Genomic DNA, 23,731 nt, shown 5'->3' on the forward strand with positions numbered 1-23,731 from the left:
GTTGACATGTAGACTTCAACTCCCAGAATTCCTGAGCTAGCATGATTGGCTAAGGAATTCTCGGAGTTGAAGTCCACAGTCAGAGAAGAGCCAACTTTGCTTCCCCTGGTCTAGGTCATCTGATGGGAAATATCTTAGATTGGATGTGTTAGACTGGAACAGTCAGCAACATACTAAGTTATTGTCAAACTGTCTCTTCCATAAGGATGAAGAAAAATTGGGGGATTGTTTTCTCTCTTCAGAGATCCATTTTGAAACTCATTTTTTTTCTAAAGCTGACTTCTTCCCACACAGCCAATTGATCTTTTTCTGTTTAAGCTTTCAGAAGACAGACAGGCAGAACTATCCATACTCTTTTTCCAACATTCTGTTGAATTGACAGAATAAAATCCTATAGTGTCTATAATTTCTAGCCACTGCGTACAAGTTAAGAGAGGAAAAACAAACCTAAACATTTACACATCAAGCTGGCACCTAAATGTTTTACTCAAAGAAGGCTTTTGACAAGTTTTGGATCAAAAAGCATCCTTCACCAAGATATTCCTTTGTTCTTTTGCTTGTACACAAATTTGCTATTGATGTGCACAAACAAAAACTGGCTGCATCTTCAGGTTTACAGTTACAATCCTAACCACATTTATATGGAAATTCCTATCAGTTTCAAGTGTTATGACACATGTGCCACAGCTGGTTAAAACAAGAACTTCCTAAAAAGGACAATGCATTTTAATCTACACTTTTACTCATGAACTTTCCTGTGTGTTAACATTAATTTTGGCATTTGCCACCTCTCAAAGTCATCTATTGGAATGAGCATATCATTAATGTGAATTCCTAGTATGACAGTTGCAGTTTACTCTCTGTGGTTTCCTAAAAACCAAATGTAATTATGGATTTTATTAAAATGATAGCTATTTTTCAGGGGGTTGGGTGTTAAGTAAATGGGAGTACTTTGATCCGCTCAAATCCCGCTGCTCCCAACTCTCCCATTAATTTCAAAACAAAAGCATACAATATTGCAATGCCAATATTGGATGAATTTATCACTAAATTCTGGCAGTGCTAGGCAGGCAACAGGCTGCCTACCACTGTAATAAATCATGATTCCATACCCTGCCTTACACAATATGTCAGCTTAGCTCTTGTCTATCAAGTTGTACAAAGCTTCCATATGGAAAGAAAGATAAGACTTGTAAGCTAATTATTTGATGCCAATAATCATAAAGCATTTTCTTTAGCAACATTTAAATTTACACTGTGCAAAGAAAGCTTCCTTTCAGGAAAGAAAATATCAACAGGAAAGAAAATTGCTCCAAAATTAAGCAAAGATTCAATTGACATAACAATAATAAGAATGCAGGAGTATTTTGCCTAGTGTCCACATTGCTCTCATTCTGGTGCTGTAGAGAATAAGGAAAATTATCTTAGGAAGATCAGCAGACCAAGGTAAGAGGGGCTAGAGGTATTTTTTAAATCCAGAACACCCATGTAACATTTAGAAACAGCTGAGATAGACACCTCCCTAATGTACTAAAGTAGAAGGAGGTGCAGAAAAATCAGAATTGTATTAATTGTTATGCTAACCAGTCTCAATAAAAATAGTTGTAGACATCCTAGGGCAGGGCTTCCCAAAGTTGGCAACTTTAAGACTTGTGGATTTTAACTCCCAGCTATGCCGGCTGGAAAATTCTGGGAGTTGAAGTCTACAAGTCTTAAAGTAGCTAAGTTTGAAGACCCCTGTCCTATTGGTTTCATTATCTGTCTATTTAATGGGGCTCACAAATACTAGTTGAAGGCCAGGCTTTTAAATTGCCTTTTAACTGTAGTTTAATTGATTTTTAATTCCTGCAGCCTTAGATGATACTGTTTTGCTTCTGTCTGATTTATATGTTTTATTTTCCATTTTATTTGATATTATGGTAGATGTTTTTTATTCAAACTGTACTGCTCAGTGTGTTTTATTGCAAAGTGTCCAGGAACCTTTGGCGATTAGGTAATTTTAAGCTTTTTAAATTAGTAAAATAATTTGTCATCTGTTGTTATAAGATCATAAAGGTTACAATCTTATTGAACCTCCTGCACCCTTCAAATAGTATATTGCACTGCCATGGTCTAAAGACTTTAGGCATTCCTGCCCTGCAGCCTTCAAATGTGACATGCATCCGGAAGTCTTTTGCCTTTACTACACTCTGCCAAACGTTACATATTCTGCAAACATTACAAGATAAATAAGGCAATGGGTCCAGATGGCATTAATTTCCCATTAATCTATTTGTCTGATGATAACATGGAACGGATATGAGATGTTCCATGCTGTAACTAGCTCATAACTCAGTAGATGTAATGTTTGGTGTGATTGGACTGTATGATTGTGTATTACACTAGGGTTTTTAGTTGTATTTTAAATTATTAGATTTGTGTTACATGCTTATGTTAGTATCTATTCTGTGAGCCGCCCCGAGTCTTCGGGGAGAGGTGGCATACAAATCTAAATCTAAATCTAAATCTAAATCTAAATCTAAATCTAAATCTAAATCTAAATCTAAATCTAAATCTAAATCTAAATCTAAATCTAAATCTAAATCTAAATCTAAATCTAAATCTAAATCTAAACCTAAACCTAAATCTAAATCTAAATCTAAACCTAAACCTAAATCATAACCATAATCATAATCATAATAGTCCACCCCAGAGTTCTTAAAGAACTCAGATCTGTGATTGCTACTCCCATGACTGATTTGTTTAACCAATCCCTGTTAACAGGAGATGTTCCTGAGGATTGGAGAATGGCCAGTGTTGTGCCTATCCACAAGAAGGGCAGTAGAGAAGAAGCTGGTAACTACAGGCCAGTTAGCTTGACATCAGTTGTAGTTAAAATGATGGAGACTCTACTCAAAAAGAGGATAAATCAGCACCTAAAAAACAATAACTTATTGGATCCAAATCAGCATGGCTTTACTGAAGGAAAATCATGTCAGACTAATCTCATTGATTTCTTTGACTATGTCACAAAGGTGTTGGATGAAGGTGGTGCCGTGGATATTGCCTACCTGGACTTCAGCAAAGCCTTTGATACGGTTCCACATAAAGAGCTGATAGATAAAGTAGTGAAGATTGGACTTTAATCCCTGGATAGTTCAGTGGATTTGCAGTTGGCTGAAGCATAGTTATCACAGGGTTGTTGTTAATGGCGAGTATTCTGAGCAGAGCCTGGTTACAAGCGGTGTGCCACAAGGGTCTGTTCTGGGTCCTATTATTTTTAATATATTTGTGAGTGACATAGGGAAGGTTTGGAAGGGAAGGTTTGCCTATTTGCCAATGACTCTAAAGTGTGCAATAGGGTTGATATTTCTGGAGGTATCTGTAATATGCCAAATGATTTAGCTTTATTAGATAAGAAGTCAAAGCAATGGAAACTTCAGTTTAATGTTTCCAAATGTAAAATACTGCACTTGGGGAAAAGGAATCCTCAATCTGCGTATTGTTTTGGTAGTTCTGTGTTAGCAAAAACTTCAGAAGAGAAGGATTTAGGGGTAGTGATTTCAGACAGTCTCAAAATGGGTGAACAGTGCAGTCAGGCGGTAGGGAAAGCAAGTAGGATGCTTGGCTGCATTTGCATTTGCATATGGCAAATGATTTAGCTTTACTAGATAAGTGGTCAAAGCAATGGAAAATTCAGTTTAATGTTTCCAATGTAAAATAATGCACTAATATTGATAAAATTGAACAGGTCCAAAGACGGGCTACAAGGTCTTAAATATAAAACTTATCAGAAAAGACTTCATGAACTCAATCTGTACAGTCTGGAGGACAGAAGGAAAAGGGGGGACATGATCGAAACATTTAAATATGTTAAAGGGTTAAATAAGGCCCAGGAGGGAAGTGTTTATAATAGGAAAGTGAACACAAGAACAAGGGGGCACAATCTGAGGTTAGTTGGGGGAAAGATCAAAAGCAACATGAGAAAATATTATTATACTGAAAGAGTAGTAGATCCTTGGAACAAACTTCCAGCAGACGTGGTTGGTAAATCCACAGTAACTGAATTTAAACATGCCTGGGATAAACATATATCCATCCTAAGATAAAATACAGGAAATAGTATAAGGGCAGACTAGATGGACCATGAGGTCTTTTTCTGCAGTCAGTCTCCTATGTTTCTAACATGAGAAAATATTATCTCACTGAAAGAGTTGTAGATGCTTGGAACAAACTTCCATGCCTGAGATAAACATATATCCATCCTAAGATAAAATACAGGAAATAGTATAAGGGCAGACTAGATGGACCATGAGGTCTTTTTCTGCCGTCAGTCTTCTATGTTTCTAACATGAGAAAATATTATCTCACTGAAAGAGTTGTAGATGTTTGGAACAAACTTCCATGCCTAGGATAAACATATATCCATCCTAAGATAAAATACAGGAAATAGTATAAGGGCAGACTAGATGGACCATGAGGTCTTTTTCTGCCGTCAGCCTTCTATGTTTCTAACATGAGAAAATATTATCTCACTGAAAGAGTTGTAGATGCTTGGAACAAACTTCCATGCCTAGGATAAACATATATCCATCCTAAGATAAAATACAGGAAATAGTATAAGGGCAGACTAGATGGACCATGAGGTCTTTTTCTGCCGTCAGCCTTCTATGTTTCTAACATGAGAAAATATTATCTCACTGAAAGAGTTGTAGATGCTTGGAACAAACTTCCATGCCTAGGATAAACATATATCCATCCTAAGATAAAATACAGGAAATAGTATAAGGGCAGACTAGATGGACCATGAGGTCTTTTTCTGCCATCAATCTTCTATGTTTCTATACTGAAGCAGCTATCTAGCCAGTTCCCCATTCAGAGGGAGATGGGAGGAAACAGCACACTCCTTTACCAGATCATGCTCATTGTCCCTGTTCAACTTCCACATTTTTCAGTTCATACAGCAATCACTCTCCATACACCCTCTAACATACAACCAGGGGTGGGCTACTTCCCAGAAGGGGAGGAACGCAGTGGGGTAGCGAAAATGGAGCTCCACCCCAGAGCACCTAATTTGCACTCATAGAAAATGCAGGGCGTCTTGCATAAGCCACGCCCACAATGTGGTAGTAAAAATTTTGGTAGCCTTTCATTGCGTACAACCTAGCTTTAAAAAAAAAATTCTTTTTTAAGGAAGTACATCTACAGTTTTTAATTCAGGAAACCACAATGAACAGCCTGCATTCTGTTATCTGACAGGAACATACATTATATGCTATTGAATTGTGCCTGTGTTTTCTCCATAAATGAATATGCTGATAAGTTTAAGGGGTTTATCTGCATCTGTCTGTCTATCTTACCCAGAAGAATTGGTTCTGTTACTGGCAATACCAATTCTGACAAACTTTCAGAAAAGCAGATGTTAGGGTGGGGGCCCAAGCATCAAGTTCCTGCTTAGATGAATGAACAAACCATGTGTTTTAGAGCAACTTACTGTCTCATAGGGCTGCTATGCAATCAAATTTTTAAAAAGTCTATATCTCTGTTTCCCTCGTTTCCCAATCACACATCCAAACTGTTCCTTTAGTCCAGTGTATCCCAACCTTGGCAACTTGAAAATATCTGGACTTCAACTCCCAGAAGCCCCCAGCCAGCATTCGCTGGCTGGGGAATTCTGGGAGTTGAAGTCCAGATATCTTCAAGTTGCCAAGGTTGGGATACACTGCTTTAGTCCATTTGCAAGCTGTCTTCTACAGTTTAGCACAAAGAGTCTGCATGCTACAGAACTGTTCCAGCAACAACCTGTAGTTAGATTTGTCATGTAGGAAGCTTGACATGTACTGAACTGCAGTGGTATCAGTAAATAAAAAAGGCTAACCCTTGCTATTTAATATCTACATGAAACCGCTGGGTGAGATCATCCAAGGGCATGGGGTGAGGTATCATCAGTACGCTGATGATACCCAGCTTTGCATCTCCACCCCATGTCCAGTCAACGAACCAGTGGAAGTGATGTGCCGGTGTCTGGAGGCTGTTGGGACCTGGATGGGTGTCAACAGAGTCAAACTCAACCCTGATAAGACGGAGTGGCTGTGGGTTTTGCTTCCCAAGGGTAATTCCATCCGTCTGTCCATCACCCGGGGGGGGGGGAATCATTGACCCCCTCAGAAAGGGTCCGCAACTTGGATGGGGAAGGTTGTCGAGAAGGTGGTGGCACTCCAGCTCCAGCGGTCCTTGGAAGAAGCTGATTATCTAGGTCCCCAGCAGTCGGGTTTCAGGCCCGGTTACAGCACGGAAACCGCTTTGGTCGCGTTGATGGATGATCTCTGGCGGGCCCGGGACAGGGGTTTATCCTCTGTCCTGGTGCTCCTCGATCTCTCAGCGGCTTTCGATACCATCGACCATGGTATCCTTCTGCACCGGTTGGAGGGGCTGGGGGTGGGAGGCACTGTGCTCCAGTGGTTCTCCTCCTACCTCTCTGGCCGGTCGCAGTCGGTGTTAGTGGGGGGTCAGAGGTCGGCTCCGAGGTCTCTCCCTTGTGGGGTGCCTCAGGGGTCGGTCCTCTCCCCCTTGCTATTTAACATCTACATGAAACCGCTGGGTGAGATCATCCAAGGACATGGGGTGAGGTATCATCAATATGCCGATGATACCCAGCTTTACATCTCCACCCCATGCCCAGTCAACGAAGCGGTGGAAATGATGTGCCAGTGCCTGGAGGCTGTTGGGGCCTGGATGGGTGTCAACAGACTCAAACTCAACCCGGATAAGACGGAGTGGCTGTGGGTTCTGCCTCCCAAGGACAATCCCATCTGTCCGTCCATCACCCTGGGGGGGGAATTATTGACCCCCTCAGAGAGGGTCCGCAACTTGGGCGTCCTCCTCGATCCACAGCTCACATTAGGAAACCATCTCTCAGCTGTGGCAAGGGGGGCGTTTGCCCAGGTTCGCCTGGTGCACCAGTTGCGGCCCTATCTGGACCGGGACTCATTGCTCACAGTCACTCATGCCCTCATCACCTCGAGGTTCGACTACTGTAATGCTCTCTACATGGGGCTACCTTTGAAAAGTGTTCGGAAACTTCAGATCGTGCAGAATGCAGCTGCGAGAGCAGTCATGGGCTTACCCAGGTATGCCCATGTTTCACCATCACTCCGCAGTCTGCATTGGCTGCCGATCAATTTCCGGTCACAATTCAAAGTGTTGGTTATGACCTTTAAAGCCCTACATGGCATTGGACCAGAATATCTCCGAGACTGCCTACTGCCGCACGAATCCCAGCGACCAATTAGGTCCCACAGAGTGGGCCTTCTCCGGGTCCCGTCAACTAAACAATGTCGGTTGGCGGGCCCCAGGGGAAGAGCCTTCTCTGTGGCGGCACCGACTCTCTGGAACCAACTCCCCCCAGAGATTAGAACTGCCCCTACTCTCCCTGCCTTCCGTAAACTCCTTAAAACCCACCTCTGCCGTCAGGCATGGGGGAACTGAAACACCTCCCCCGGGCATGTTTAATTTGTGCATGGTATGTTTGTGTGTGCGTCTGTTAGTTTATGGGGTTCTTTTAAATCTTGTATAAATTTTAAAGTTTTCTGATTATTTATGATTTGTTCTATTCTGTTGTGAGCCGCCCAGAGTCTTCGGAGAGGGGCGGCATACAAATCTAAATAATAAATAAATAAATAAAAATGTCCTCCTTGATCCTCAGCTCACATTAGAGAAACATTTTTCGGCTGTGGCGAGGGGGGCGTTTGTCCAGGTTCGCCTGGTGCACCAGTTGCGACCCTATTTGGACCGGGAGTCACTGCTCACAGTCACTCATGCCCTCATCACCTCGAGGCTCGACTACTGTAATGCTCTCTACATGGGGCTACCTTTGAAAAGTGTTCGGAAACTTCAGGTAGTGCAGAATGCAGCTGTGAGAGCAATCATGGGCTTTCTTAAATATGCCCATGTTACACCAACACTCCGCAGTCTGCATTGGTTGCTGATCAGTCTCCTGTCACAATTCAAAGTGTTGGTTATGACCTATAAAGCCCTTCATGGCACCGGACCAGATTATTTCAGGGACCGCCTTCTGCTGCACGAATCCCAGCGACCAGTTAGGTCCCACAGAGTGGGTCTTCTCCAGGTCCCGTCAACTAAACAATGTTGTCTGGGGGGACCCAGGGGAAGAGCCTTCTCTGTGGCGGCCCCGGCCCTCTGGAACCAACTCCCCCCAGAGATTAGAATTGCCCCACCCTCCTCACCTTACTTTTCGTAAGCTTCTTTAAACCCACCTCTGCCGCCAGGCATGGGGGAACTGAGATACCCTTTCCCCCTAGGCCTTTACAATTTTATGCATGGTATGTCTGTATGTATGTTTGGTTTTATAATAAGGTTTTTTAACTGTTTTAATATTGGATTGTTATATGCTATTTTTATTACTGTTGTTAGCCGCCCCGAGTCTACGGAGAGGGGCGGCATACAAATCCAATAAATAAATAAATAAATAAATAAATAAATAAATAAATAAATAAATAAATAAATAAATAAATAAATAAATAAATAAATAAATAAATAAATAAATAAATAAATAAATAAATAAATAAATAAATAAATAAATAAATAAATAAATAAATAAATAAATAAATAAATAAAAAAATAAAAATTATTGATTGATTGATTGATTGATTGGATCTCTATGCTGCCCCTCTCAGGACTCGGGGTGGCTCACAACATATTATAACAGTATACGAAATGCAAAATTTAAAATATGATCCAGTGGTAAAGGTAGAAAAAGGGTAGAAACCAGGAAAGTGCGAGTTCTAGTTCTGCCTTAAGCATGAAATCCAGCTGGGTGACTTTGAGCAGTCAGCTCAACTCACTTCACAGGGCTGTTGTGAGGGAAATAGAAGGTGAAGGCAATAGGTGTGTTCACTGCCCTGAGTTATTTACAAGAATAATAAAGGCAAGTTATAAATAAATAAATCCCTACATGGCTTAGGACCAGATTACCTATGGGACTATCTCTTGCCTCATCCATCCCCGCAGTCGGTTAGGTCCCACAGAGTCGCCCTTCTCCAGGTCCCGTCAGCCAGACAATGTTGACTGGCGGGGCCTAGGGGAAGAGCCTTCTCTGTGGCGACCCCAGCCCTCTGGAATTAACTCCCTCCGGAGATACGTACTGCCCCCTCCCTCCTGGTCTTTTGTAAAGCTCTGAAGACCACCTCTGCCAGTGGGCATGGGGGCCATGAGTGATGAGATTGTCTCCGCCCAATGTTGTGAATGATTGAATTGGATGAATGTGGATGACTGTATATGGGGGGTTTAGGATTTGTATTATTTTTGTATTAATACAAATAAGTAGACTTCTTCACATTTGCATTTGCAATGTTGTACACTGCGCTGAGTTGCTTTGAAAAAGGCAGCATAGAAGTCAAATAAATTAGACACTCCTTCCTTTTGTTCTCAAATAAAATGAAAATATAGAAATACTGCACCATAAAACGATGGAACATAAAACCCCGAAAAACGAATTTGTACCTTCCTCAGAAATATCCAAAATGAATATAATATAATATAATATAATATAATATAATATAATATAATATAATATAATATAATATAATATAATATAATATAATATAATATAATATAATATAATATAATATAATATAATATAATATAATATACAGAACTAAAGAAAACAAACACACAATTCCACACACTAGATGCAATTACTCAATATTAGGTCGCTTGATAGTGATAGTCAACAATATGGTTGACAAATTATGTCTTCATATATAACAAATAAATATATGTATGTAGTGAAAAAAATATTAATTGATGATAAGTAAATAACTATCTATGTGCATGTATCGAACACCACTGAAACTGAACGCCTTATATGTTTACGTTTATTAGTTAATTTGTCTGTCCATTTTCTTTCATTTTTCTTTCTTTCTTTTTTTGTTTGTATGTTCTGTTTGTTTAAATTGTTTTTATATGTAGAAACTTAATAAAGATTTATTCCTCACGTTACTTAATAAAGATTTATTTAGTAACGTGAGAAAATATTATTTTACTGAAAGAATAGTAGATGCAACAAACTTCCAGCAGACGTGGTTGGTAAATCCACAGTAACTGAATTTAAACATGCCTGGGATAAACATATATCCACCCTAAGTTAAAGGGTGTCAACAGAGTCAATAAGGAAATAGTATAAGGGCAGACTAGATGGACCATGAGGTCTTTTTCTGCCATCAATCTTCTATGTTTCTATTTTTTTTAAAAAGAAGTCAAATGAAGGAAGGAATGTACTTCTTGGTATGTATAGAACACTCTTCCCTGCAAGGGTTGCTTTCCAAGATCAAAGCTTCCATGTATCCTGGATGCTCAGCCGGCTGGAGTGACAGGTATCTCTGACGAGAACCTGCTGACAGATGATGAGAAAAAAATAAAAACAGATGCCTTCAAATGAAGCTCATTTCCTGTAGTTTCCTGCCACTTGCCACTGCCACTTTTGGGGTCTTTTTAAATTTCCCAGTCTATCCTGCAATCTTGGGATTTCCTGATAGTCTCCCATCCAAACATTACATTAACTTAGTCCAACTCCAGTTGAGATCAGTTAGAGTCGATTAAGTACTTCCACCTATTGTGAATAGTTTGTACAGATGCTATCTTTTTCTAAATCTATGGTTTAAATTAGCAGGACAATAACCACAAACGATGCATAAACCTTTTTCAAAAGGGCAATACAATTACAGTTAAAAATTATCAGACTTGATTTTGTTTCATTTTAATTTTTAGCCAAAGAAAAAATGATCTTGGAAATAAAAGGGTGCTTCCAGCAGTGCCAATTAATGATTTTTTTTATTTTCTAGATCTCTTTAAAACATCATGAGTTTGATATTATTTTCTTCCTAACGCAAGTTTGAGACATTTGCCTTTTAATTATAGGTAGATCCATCATGAAGCTTTGTTTATTTTGCTTTTAATAATTAGGGGTTTTTTTTAAAGAAAGAAACAAAAGATTTCTAAATATGTTGAAAAATCAATCTGTCTTGAGCAGTGACACCCCTATCCATCTGACTCATTCTTTCCTTTGTAGTTTCAGCTCCGTTTTAAGTAATTTGTAGTTTAGTCTAATAAAAATGCAACTCATTTTGTGGGAATCTTGCAAGACTCAAACATTCCAATGAAGCAGAAAGTATAAAAATCCTGCCCTGTAGATTCAGAGAGGGAATTTATCATAGGGTGTAGAATCAAACTCAGAGGAAATGCCTTCTCTCTTTATTTCTAAATCTTATTCCAGAGACTTTTCTTTGCATAACCAACCAAATTATTACAAACTCTGCTTGGAGTTCTGTATTTTGGCTTGATTTGTAAAAAAAATTTGAATCCACACTGTATCACTGATGAGCCAAAGCAGTAAAACCAAATCCCACTTGACAGAACAAACTTCATCAGTTAGTTGGAAAGCATTTAAAAAAAAAAAAAAAAAAAAATTAAAATTAGCTCTAAAAAAATTATAAGAAGCCATTACACTCTGTCTGATTATCTTTTCTCGGGAATGGAGTTTTAAGCTTTTTGAGCCTTGCTTTTTTACACAGAAAATCAGATATTCTCATGATTTTAGGATTTAAATAGTTCCTATTTAAGTGGTGAGAGGCATGGGGTAGCGGTCTGAAGGGAAAGAGGAATTCACATAGGTTAAGTTCCAGATCTGATATTAAGAACCATACCAGGAACATACCATTCTTTATGTGGTAAATATAAGTAATATAGTTGCACAGTATTTCATTCTTAAAATATAAGTTTTGAACTCCAGCAGAAGTATAGCGCTTCTGATTACAAGCAGAGGAAAAATACCTAAAACATAGTGGCATTTCAATTCCCACAAGTCATCATACTGTAAATACATTAAGATTTTATTGTTAACAGTGTTGTATTAGATGGATGAAACTTGGGCTGTAGTCAATCTCAAACTGACCTTGAAGAATCTCGTCTTCAATAAAAATGATAATGATAAATAGTAGGTAAAAATAAAGGAGAATATTTGTAGCTCAGGGTTGATATGAGGGAACCTTGGTGCTCTCTGTGTTTGCTTGTTTTCTGGCAAATGTTTCTTTACCCCAAACTAGATAACATCAACAGTGCTGTCAGTTTATATTCTGGTGATTTGCTTGTCTGTGTTGGTGGGGGGAAGTCTTAGAGCAGTGTTTCCCAACCTTGGCAACTTGAAGATATCTGGACTTCAACTCCCAGAATTCCCCAGCCAGCATTTGCTGGCTGGGGGATTCTGGGAGTTGAAGTCCAAATATCTTCAAGTTGCCAAGGTCGGGAAACACTGTCTTAGAGAATAGTAGGTAACTTGAAATAATTTAAACAAAGGTTAGTTCTCAGTTGTATATTCTAAATTGGTTATTGGGACAGATTAATTAATTAACCTCCAATTTAACTCTTGTGTAAGAAAGACATGGAATTTTCGCATCTCACCTTGTTGTATTACTAAATTGTAAAGAGATGGGGAAATTTAAGCTTTCCACTTATAACGGGCATCCAAATTGTAGCGTTCAAGCTATATACATCCTCTTCAGGAACTAAATATGAAGGAAGGGGGGAGGTACAGTAATATATTCAGAATAGTAATATCTGCCCCCAAACAATTTCACTTTCCCTTTAAAAAGGAGTAAAAGCATGTTTATGGGCACATCATTTTAGTTTCAGATGACATAGTGAAAGATTTACATGCTTATGGAGGCAGCCTGAGGTGGGTTCCTCCCAGTTCAGACCAGATTGCCCAAACTGTTAGTGACCCGCTGGTGACGTGAAGATGGCATCACAGATCCGGTTCTGTTTATGCTGGTCTGTGCACGTCACTATATTTTAGGGGGGGAATTTTTTTTAATGTTTGGATGGCTTCTCCTCATCCTCTGCTTCGAAAAAGGCCCTCCCGCCTGTCCCCTGATTAATATTGACCTTTATTCCTTCGTGTTTTGGGTTCAATTCACCTTCTGAGCATGCACAGAAGTGAATTTGCAAGAAGGGATGTGCGTGAACAAAACGTTGCGATCCAAACAGGTGGCAAAGGTACATGGAACTCACCCCTGAAGGCAGTGCACAAAACATTACCCAAAGAGAACAATAGTGAGACTAAATGTTTACAAACCACCCAGGTCCCCAAACACAGAAACAGCTTCCAGCAATGTGATTTTTCCTCTGATATTTGAAGGAACACCCCCTAGAGCAATGATGGCGAACCTATGGCATATGTGCCACAGGTGGCACGCAGAGCCATATCTGCTGGCATGCGAGCTAATTTTGAGCTCTCACAGAGGCTCTGGGGGGGTATTTTGGGCTCCAGAGGGCCTCTGGGGGGCCATTGAGAGTGTTTTGACTTTCCCCAGGCTCCAGGGAAGCCTCTAGAGCAGGGGTGGGCAATTAATTTTGCCATAGAGCTGCATGAGAAATTGGGATGGTTTTAGAGGGCCCGAATAATATAATTAACTCAGTTCCATCCAATACTGTAAAGACCCAGACCCTGGTCTGATCTAAACACCCAGACCGATTCTACAGACCCCTAATTGTTTGCTTTATGGCAACACGGTGCACCACTGCCACTGCGCTGGAGTGTTTGCGTGGTTTCTGTGTTCGGCCGCTCTCAGTAGGAGGTCAGGGTCCGCTCCAGTGCGAGGATGAAAGAGCTCACTGCGTCTGCCAGGACTCCTCCAGTTCCTGCTTTCCTCATGATTCACCAGGAAAGCAGGAACCGGAGCAGTCCCAGAAGACGCGGTGAGCTCTTTCATCCTCAAACTGGAGTGAACCCCAACCTCCGCAGACTGATCACAGACAGCAGGCAGGCTAGATGTGGCACATGGGCTGCCCCTTCCCCAGGCCTGCTCTAGAGCCTGGAGAGAGTGAAAAATGGGCCTACCGGGCCCCTGGAAATCAGGAAATGGATAAATGTGGGGTGGGGCAGCATGGGGGGGGGTCACATACACATGCGCAGGGGGATGGAGCATGTGGGGGCCATTGAATTATGGGTGTGGACACATGCACACGTGTGATAGCACGCACACTTGTGCTTTAGGCACCCAAGGAAAAAAAGGTTCACCATCACTGCTTTAGAGCCAATGTTCTCACTCAGATGAGACCATAATCAAAATCACTGCAGGATATAGGCTTCTTCTTCTGTCATGGATATAACACTCAAGGAATTTTAGTTGTGCCAAAGAAGCAGGGGGGGGGGGGACCACCATGCTGGAATGTTTCTCTTCCTAAATGTTCTCCTTCCACCTGGAGCCTTTTCCATCAAGAAACGGGGAAATGTCATAAACTATTGTCTAGAAACTCCCTCCCTAATTCTAGTTCTCCATGAAATCACTGCCTGTTTGGAACTTAAGTTCACAGAGGAATAAAAATAAAATTAATCCCCTTCTCTCTCCAGAGCATTTTATCTTCTCTTCTCCTGATTGATGGTTTTATAATCCTGACTAAATCTGTCACTCCTTTCCTCCCTTCGCCAGGCTCTTTCTGAAGCCGGGCAGAGATACAAGTAGTTCATTTGTGCAAGGTCATCCTAGCCATAGCCCATTCCCTCAAAATGGTTCGTGGACTTTGGACCCTTCAAATACAGGAAAGCGCAGAGTTCACCCTTTCAAGTTCAGCTGGAGAAAACAAAAGGTGATTTCTCTCACTGGATTAACTTTTGTGCCAAGCAAAGAAAGATAGAAGTGTAGGGAACAGGTCATAGACCAGTAATGGTCTGCAGACCAAGGGTTGGGGAGTCTTGAAATAAAAGATTCATAAGTCGCACAGAGATATCCAGAAAAAAGAATTTATGGAAAATGTAAGGAATCAAAATTCTAGGTATTCTGGTGCATAGGATTACCCTTACAATCTAGTTCTACTACAATCCAAAATGCTCACAAACATTTCAGATTAAAAATAATGAGAAAGAGAAAAAATAATTTACTTGTTCCCAATCAAAAGATCACCCCCATATTTGCTCCAAAATTCTGTTCAAGGGCAAAATAAGTGCTGATTCATTATTTTACTATTTAAAATCTGCACTAAAAAAAGCAAAATTATTGAAATGCCTGTGAGGTTTTACCAGGAGGAAATTCAGTTGCTTTTCCTACAGTCAGGGTTTTAATATGCAGCACAGTCGGTTATATTGCTCAAGGACTTGAGAAGAAAAAATGAATTACACACATTGCAAACAAAATGCAAACATGCAGAATTTCTGCAGAATTCAGGTTGCCTAATTTAAAATGTGTGAAAAGAATAATTTAATTATTCCACCTTATTATAAAAATAATCTTTATCTTATAATCAATGAACAAGGTTTGCTTTAAAAAGAGGAATCTTGTTTGACCTTAACAACTAACAGATACTTTTGTTTCATACATTTTCAGTAAAAGCAGAAGATTCATTGTAGCAAACTATGTTGAAAGTTGGGTAAATGCTTACAATACTTTGGTTGCTCTGAGGAGGAACAAGGTTACAAGTTAAACAATAAATAGGCACAGATCTAATGTCTATTTTAATATCAAGCAAATATCACACACCAAGAAATTAGATTACTGATCCCCAAATCAATATCTCCAAGGCAAAAGACAGATTGAAACAGTTCAATTAAAAGTAATTAACAATTTGTTTTCATAAGATTTCATAAATCTTAAAACAGGGTTTTTCATTCATTATAACAAGGGTACTTTTTAAGATGCACTATTATGAGAATCATACTATTAAAAGTGGACCGGATCAAGTATTTTTATTTATGGAAATAGAATTATTCCCAGCATATTTAATAAACTCCTCTTTTATCACATACTGGTTGCACTTTTTGAAGGCGCTTTGAAAAATGAAGGCAGAGTTTTAAGGGTGCAAATGTTATTTTGGGACAACACATTATATATTTCTGTCACAGAGTTAGTTGTTCCATTATTAAAGCTGGAGAATTATTATTATTGCTAATTTGTATTATGGGTAAATGTTACTGGTCTTTGTATGTCTTCCTCTAAAATCTGGATTCTAACTTCAGTTTTCAGTTTGACAGTTTTAGTTAATATATTAATATGTTATTATATGAACAGAAAAACAAGCCTGATGAAAAAGTCTATGACAAATTTTATTTTATTTGTTTATCAAACATATACAAGATAACAAGTATAGGTATGAATATAAACACGATCAAAGGAAGTAAATACAGATAAATGGGGACCATAAGACAGGGATAGTAGGCACACTGGTACACTTATGCAACCCCTTTACGGACCTCTTAAGAATGGCATGAGGTCCACGGTAAACAGATTGAGATTGAAGCTGTGAGGGTTTGAGGTTGTAACAATGGAGTCGGGTAGATTTAATTTACTACAATAAATTAAGCCCACCTAAGGAAAGCTAATTGACCATGCAAAATCTAAATTTGAAAGCCTTCGGCCTCTAGATATTGCTGAACTAAAATTTTCAGCATCCTTCATAACTGGCCAGGCTACCTGATAGTTGCAGTCCAGCAATGCAAGAAAATCCACTGGTTCCTTTTCTTTTAGCCAGCATTATTTCTCCCTTTTGACTTCCTATTTTCATCTCCTGCAGCTTATCTGCAGTCACATGGTCAGAACTTAATCTCAGATCATGTGAAATGTAAAAGAAATGCATGTTGGTAGCACCTACCAAGTAACCTCCCCAGCACCCTCCTTCCTATGATGCAGCCTTTTCTTTTTTGCAGGATTGGAATATGTACACCCTACTAAGCCGAAACGTGGTTTGTTTCCTTGGGGTTTATCACAGAGGTGAATTCACTGTACTGTATGCATGTAAACAATCCTTTCTTGTTAAATATACGGGTGAATTCAACAAATTGTAGTTTCTTTAATAAATCTTGATTATGCAAACTGCCAATTTGCATCTGTAAAAAAACAGTGCAAATTCACAAAATGACCTGAATATCTCTTCTTCTATAAATTAAGCCATGCTTGTAATAATCCTAACTTACTTCCTGCTTCCAGTGACAGGGCCACAATGTTTGTTTGTAGTACTAAGCAACTGGTTCATTTCATGAGACAAGCATTACTCAGTATGCCAGAAAATGACTAATTCTGTATCACAGCAAGTCTTCGGAGAAGGGCGGCATACAAATCTAATAAATAATAATAATAATAAAATAATAAAGATCACAAATAATTTTATCCTTAGAAAACAACCAGCCTACCTAGGAATTTGACAGTACAAAAGGCCTTCCCAGAAGGTTAAAACATCTGGTCCTCTGCAAAGTCTGGCACATATACTGAACTAACAATATATTTTGGCAATGCAGCCAATGAGAAGCTGTTCTTGTGCCAATGACCTGAGTTGAACGACCAGCCTTATAATATCACACACACCCCATGCTAAGAACAAGAAGCTTACACAAGAATGATGCCCTGGATGAAATTTGTCTTACAAGCCAGGTGAATTTATTTATTTTTCTGCAAATGGCTCAAACAGTTTAAAACTGAAAACTATAAAATAATTTAACAAAACGATCATGCCTCATGTTCCAAAGAACCTTTACAAAAGAAAGACATTCTAAATCAGGGGTCTCCAACTTTGGCAACTTCAAACCAAGCAGACTTCAACTCCCAGAATTCAAGTCCGCTGGGCTTGAAATTGCTAAGGTTGGAGACCCCTGTTCTAAACAGTGTGACCTTCAGCAGCTGCAAATCATAAGTCAGTGCAAGAGATAAAATATAGCAGGAACCTAAGCTCGTGTTATGCCTAACCCTCTCATGACATCTCATTCCCAGCTTCATAGTTTAGCTGACAAGGCTACATTTACCAAATAGAACCCGAGGGAAATTAAATAGGAGGAAGCTGTGGATTCTATTTATGTTCTTCAGGCATGGAAAGAAGTGGGTGGCACTCCTCCATTAACTCTCCTCAAGCTTCTGAAGACTACCAAGGCATTACTCTGCCACTCCTTCTCTAACAATTTGAATTAAGTTTGCTACTAATGGGATTACACTTGCTACAACCCGATGCCTCTTCTCATCCTCAAAAAACACAGCAGGCAGTCAGTAACAGTAGTGGGCCCCTAGGATTTGTGTGCCCTGCAGGTGCTGAGGGCCAAGGAGTGTCGGCATTCATTCAGAATTGGCCTGAATGCCCAGCTTCAGCCCACACCACCTACCTTCACTTTTGCAGCAAGTTGAAAGCCTACCAGGCTTAAAAGCACCTTTGCTATTTTTGAACAGACAGATATGCTCTCAGCTTCCTTTTCCCCAAGAACTGAGGCAATTACAGGTAGTCCTCGATTTACAACGGTTTGTTTAGTGACCGTGCACTGAAAAAAAAGGCTGTTCTTCAGAGTTGCAACCTTTCTGGTTATCCCAAGGATCATGCGATCCAAATTCAGATGCTTGGCATTTTCTCTTTTTTTTTTCTTGTATTTTTTGTTAATTCATAAGCAATTCAGATTATTAAGTGATTTATAATGGGCTAAAGAAAATGTATATAGTTCATACCACTATACAGACCTGTTGCGCACTCGCCCGCTTCTATTATGTTTTTAATGCTATGTGTTTGTATCATTTTTGTATTGTCATTATGTATTTATATATGTAAATAAAATTTATAATTTTTTTTAAAAAAATTCAGATGCTTGGCAACTGGTTCGTATGAATGATTTAAATACAAACCATTAATTTTAATTTAATTTATTTTTTTAATTAATGAACCATTGCTATATCCCAAGACCCTATGGCAAAGGTCTTCAAACTTGGCAACTTTAAGACTTATGGACTTCAACTCCCAGAATTCTCCAGCCAGCATAGAAGGTTGGAGAATTCTGGGAGTTGAAGTCCACAAGTCTCATAATTGCCAAGTTTGGGGACCTCTGCCCTATGGGGACCTTCTGAAAAAGCAAAGCCCAATGGAGAAGCCAAACTCACATTAACAACTGGGTTACTAACCTCAGCAATTCACTTAAAGACTGAGGCAAGTAAAGTCGTAACATGGCTCAGAAGTCACTTGGCAAATGTCTCGGTCAACAACGAAAATCCTGGTCTCCATTGTGGTCGCAAGAACTACCGGTACCCTCCCTGCTAGTAAACTGGTTAGAGAGGGCTGTAAAGCACTGTGAAGCAGTATATAAATCTAAATGCTATTGCTATACACTCCCCCCTCCCAAAAATGACTCTATAGGCGCATTCAGCTGGGTTTGGAGGGGACTGAAAGTCTTTCTCTTCCCCCCCCCCCACACCATTGACACGGGGGGGGGGAGCCGGATCTGGTGTATATGTTTACCAAGTAAATAAAGACTTCAGGGGGGGGGGTGTTTCCATTCCAGGTTCATCTTTCTCCCGGATCTCGTCTGGGTTGGAGATCGAGGGACGGAGAGCGGCTGCTACTCACCGCTTTCAGCTGCTCCAGCCGGTCCTTCATCGTGGTCGGGGGCGGCTCCTGTCCCTCGGCCGAGCAGGGAAGCCAGGAGACCTGTGCGCCGGCAGGGCCCCTCCAGGAAGTGGAGTCCCAGCGCGATGCCCAAAGCGGAGCTTCCTCCTCTTTGGCCTCCTTCGCTCTCACTCTCTAGGAGGAGCGTCCGAGTTACACCAGGGCGGGAGGGCGAACGTACAAGCCGGCATCCCCAGCCCACCCCGCGCAATCTCAATCCGGCTCTCGCTCCCCCGACCGGCCTGCCTGATCCTCCGGCGGCTGAGCTGGCTGCAGCTGCTAATCCCCTGTGACAGACGCGGGGTGGGGGAGAAGAGGGAGGGAGGGTGAGGGTGCAGGCTCCGCCCCTTTTACCTGGGCAGAAAGCCTCTCTTAAAGAGACAGCGGCCGCGCCTAGGCGGCTCTGTCGGCGAAGAATCGTGGTTTAAGCCCGGGGACAGCATTGACGGCGCGCTTTGTGTGACTTTCGCAACTTCCTCTTTTTTCTTAGCCTGGGTTGTTTGATAGCAGTAAAAAGACAAATTCCTTGTGTGTCCAATCACACTTGGCCAATAAAATTCTGTTCTACCCTATTCTATTCTATTCTATTCTATTCTATTCTATTCTATTCTATTCTATTCTAGCCATCCTTGAACTCACACCGGGACTAGGTGAGGGACAGGGGGTTTGGCTTAGTTGGGGTTTAACGGCGGGGAAAGGGGGTGGGTGGGAGGGAACCCCTTGATTGATTGATTGATATTTATTAGATTTGTATGCCGCCCCTCTCCGTAGACTGGGGCGGCTAACAACAGTGATAAACAGCATGTAACAAATCTAATGTTTAAAATAATTAAAAACCCTTATTTAAAACCAAACATACACACAAACATACCATGCATAAATTGTATAGGCCTAGGGGGAAAAGGGTAGTTCAGTTCCCCCAAGCCTGACGACAGAGGTGGGTTTTAAGGAGCTTATGAAAGGCAAGGAGGGTGGGGGCAATTCTGATCTCTGGGGGGAGCTGGTTCCAGAGGATCGGGGCCGCCACAGAGAAGGCTTTTCCCCTGGGTCCTGCCAGATGACATTGTTTAGTTGACGGGACCTGAAGAAGACCGACTCTGTGGGACCTAACCGGTCACTGGGATTTGTGTGGCAGAACGAATTTATTTCTTATATATTTGTCAAACAAGTATAGAATTATAGCTTGTATTAGAAACATAGAAACATAGAAACATAGAAGTCTGACGGCAGAAAAAGACCTCATGGTCCATCTAGTCTGCCCTTATACTATTTTCTGTATTTTATCTTAGGATGGATATATGTTTGTATTAACATAACAAAGTACAAAGAAGTGATGAAAAGGATCATAGGACAGAAGGAAATGGATGGTGCGCTTATGCATGCCCCTTAGAGACCTCTTAGAGAAGGGGAGAGGTCAACAGTACAGTAGATAGTTTAAGATTGAAGATCTTGGGTTAGGGGAAGAAACAGCAGAGTCAGGTAGTGAGTTCCAGGCATTGATCACTCGGTTGCTGAAGTCATATTTTCTGCAGTCAAGTTTGGAGCGATTTATATTTAGTTTGTATTTATTACATGCTCTTGTGGTTGTTGTTGTTGTGGAAGGTGAAGTAGTCACTAATAGGATGTTATGGTGTATGATCTTATGAACAACAGTTAAATCAGTCTGGAGGCGACACAGTTGTAGATTGTCTTACCGTAGTGTTTGAAGTCTGGAGGAGTAAGATAGTTTGTTTCGAGAGGAGGAGTGTAGGACTCTTCTTGTGAAGAATCTTGTTCCTGCAAAATTCCCTTTGCAGGAACAAGACAAACTGGTGAGTATCTTAGAAATTTTATTTAAAATAGCAATAACATTTAGACTTATATACCGCTGCATAGTGCTTTTACAACCCTCTCTAAGCAGTTTACAAAATCAGCATATTGCCCCCAACTAATCTGGGTCCTCATTTTACCCACCTTGGAAGGATGGGAGCCTGAGTCAACCTTGAGCTAGTGGTGAGATTTGAACTACTGAACTACAGCTAGCGTCATCTGAAGTAGCCTGCAGTGCTGCACTCTAACCACTGCACCATCCTGGTGTTGGAAAAGGTGTGGGGACAGGCCTAAAGGTGAGAAGGTAGAAATGGATCGAGAGAAGAGGGAAGGCCACTGTTTCCTGTGGACTTTTGAACTAAAACAACCACCTATGTTGTAATTTCCGGAGCTCAAGGTAACATAAATTGCACCAGCTGCCTTTCAGGCTGAGGTCCATCCACTTAGGGCCACCTGCTGCTGGCCCTTGGCGCCTCAGTGGCTGCGACAATTCCCAGGATTGATGCCAAAATTAGTGCGCGGGATAGGCGGTAGTGCAAACTGCAGCCCCGAATCGGTGAGCTCAAGCTATCCACACCAGTCTCACACACTGGATTACAGACCCACACGCCAGGCCAATGTTTCTTTCTACAATAGAGGAAACAGCAGAATTTCTTACGAAATTTGCCAGAATGGAGATACTTCTTAAGAAATTTGCCAATGGAGAATGGAGTCCCCGACTTACAGTTTGTTCCAAGTTACAACAGCACTGAAAAAAAGTGACTTGTGATTGTTTTTTTCACAGTTACAATTTTTGCGGCATCCCTGTGGTCACCTGATCAAAATTCAGACACTTGATCACAGATTGATATTTATGAGGGTTGCAATTTCTGGAGGGGTCATGTGATCCCCTTTTGTGATCTTACGACAAGCAAAGTCGATGGGGAAAACCACATACATTTAACAACCGTGTTACTTAATTAATATACCCTTAACTATTATGATTTATGTATGGTTTGTTTGGGCTGTATGATTATTTTTTATAAGGGTTTTAAACTGGTTTTTAATCATTGGATTTGTATACTACGGTATGTATTGTTTTGTTGTGAGTCACTCCGAGTTCTCGGAGAGGGGCGGCATACAAATCTAATATATTATTATTATTATTATTATTAATTATTATTATTAATTATTATTATTATTATTACTAATTTAACTGCAGTGATTCACTTAGCAAGTGTGGCAAGGAAGGTCGTAAAATGGGGCAAAATTAACTTAATTCTCTTTTAGCAGTGGAAATTTTGGGGGCAGTTGTGGTTGTAAGTCAAAGACTACCTCTAAGGAATCTGCTCTTCGGTTGAGAGATGTCAGGGGAAAGGCAAAGAAGCAGCCATCCAGAAAAGGAAGAGTGAATAATTCTATGTGTAAGTACATTTGGCTTGCAAACTTTCCATGAAAATAGTGGTGAGTAGCAAAACTGTATATGATTTAAGTATGCAAAAACTATGCACACATCAGATACATTACATAAAATTGGACTATGGGTAATTGTGTATAGGAAAATATTTTCAAAAAGAGGGAGAAAGGGACACCAGCCTATTAACCTTTCCCCACCCCCCAGGAGTCTAAAGCTAAATCCTGTCCTGGAATTTCTCCTTGCTTAAAGAAGTGGGGAGCCTGCAGCCAGATAGAGGGGAGTCATCATAAGATGGAATACTGAACTAGCAACATTGCTTACCTTAACCACCACCACCCCAAACACACACACATACCCCCCAAAAACCTTATATTAAATTTGGACATAGGAAAGCTGAATCCCACTCAGAATTCTGCAGTCATTGGTAGAGAAGTTTCTCCTATATGGAAACAGAACCGTCCCTGTCCTACTGTTCTATTGTCTTTTATCATTACTTTTTATCATTACTTATCTAATGTTTTATTTGTACAAATTACCATCCTATAATTGTTTGACAAATACATAAATAAAATAAAATAAAAATTTTAAAACCTCCACGGAGCACCCAAAACTCCAGAAAGCAAATGATTCCATTGATTAATTGTTCTCACTGTCAGGAAATTTTTCTTACTTCTAGATAAGATCTTTCCTTTAACAAACGTTAACCCAGGGGTCCCCAAACTTGGCAACTTTAAGATTTGTAGACTTTAACTAGCTGGCTGGAGAATTCTGGGAGTTGAAGTCCACAAGTCTTAAAGTTGCCAAGGTTGAAGACCTCTGCTTTAACTCTTACTTCTTGTTCTGCCTCTTGTGCTTCTCCAAAGTAAGTCAATTCCTTCTTCTCTGTGATAGTTGAGTAATGTTAAACTGTTTAAATTACATAAAGCTTCTTAATGATTTGCTTCCTTTTTCAGCATTATACATTTCATATTTATCCCTTTGACTGTTCAGTTATTTCATCATAAGATATTGTCTCATTTAAAAGACATAAGCAGATTGTGTCCCACTTAAAGCAGTGCGTTTATAACTTTCCCTCATGAAAAGAAACCCAATGTTATTTATAAATTATAAGAGATTTATTCTAGGCAATGG

At 40.3% G+C, this 23,731-nt stretch overlaps 1 protein-coding gene across 2 annotated transcripts in view; it reads right to left on the bottom strand.

The window, feature by feature from the left end:
- The window catches only part of STX3 (syntaxin 3), a 55,940-nt gene extending 36,197 nt beyond the window's left edge, over nt 1-19,743 (bottom strand). Inside the window, exon 1 of one of the 2 annotated variants that reach the window (XM_070726789.1) lies at nt 19,357-19,699. In XM_070726789.1, coding sequence (XP_070582890.1) covers nt 19,357-19,386 — 30 coding nt within the window. In that variant the 5' untranslated portion in view covers nt 19,387-19,699. Of the gene's footprint in view, nt 1-19,356 lie in introns of both variants that reach the window. The other variant, XM_070726780.1, reaches the window with a different exon arrangement.
- Nucleotides 19,744-23,731: the final 3,988 nt, after the last annotated feature.

Source organism: Erythrolamprus reginae, chromosome 1, assembly GCF_031021105.1.
Source record: "Erythrolamprus reginae isolate rEryReg1 chromosome 1, rEryReg1.hap1, whole genome shotgun sequence".
NCBI lineage: Eukaryota > Metazoa > Chordata > Lepidosauria > Squamata > Dipsadidae > Erythrolamprus > Erythrolamprus reginae.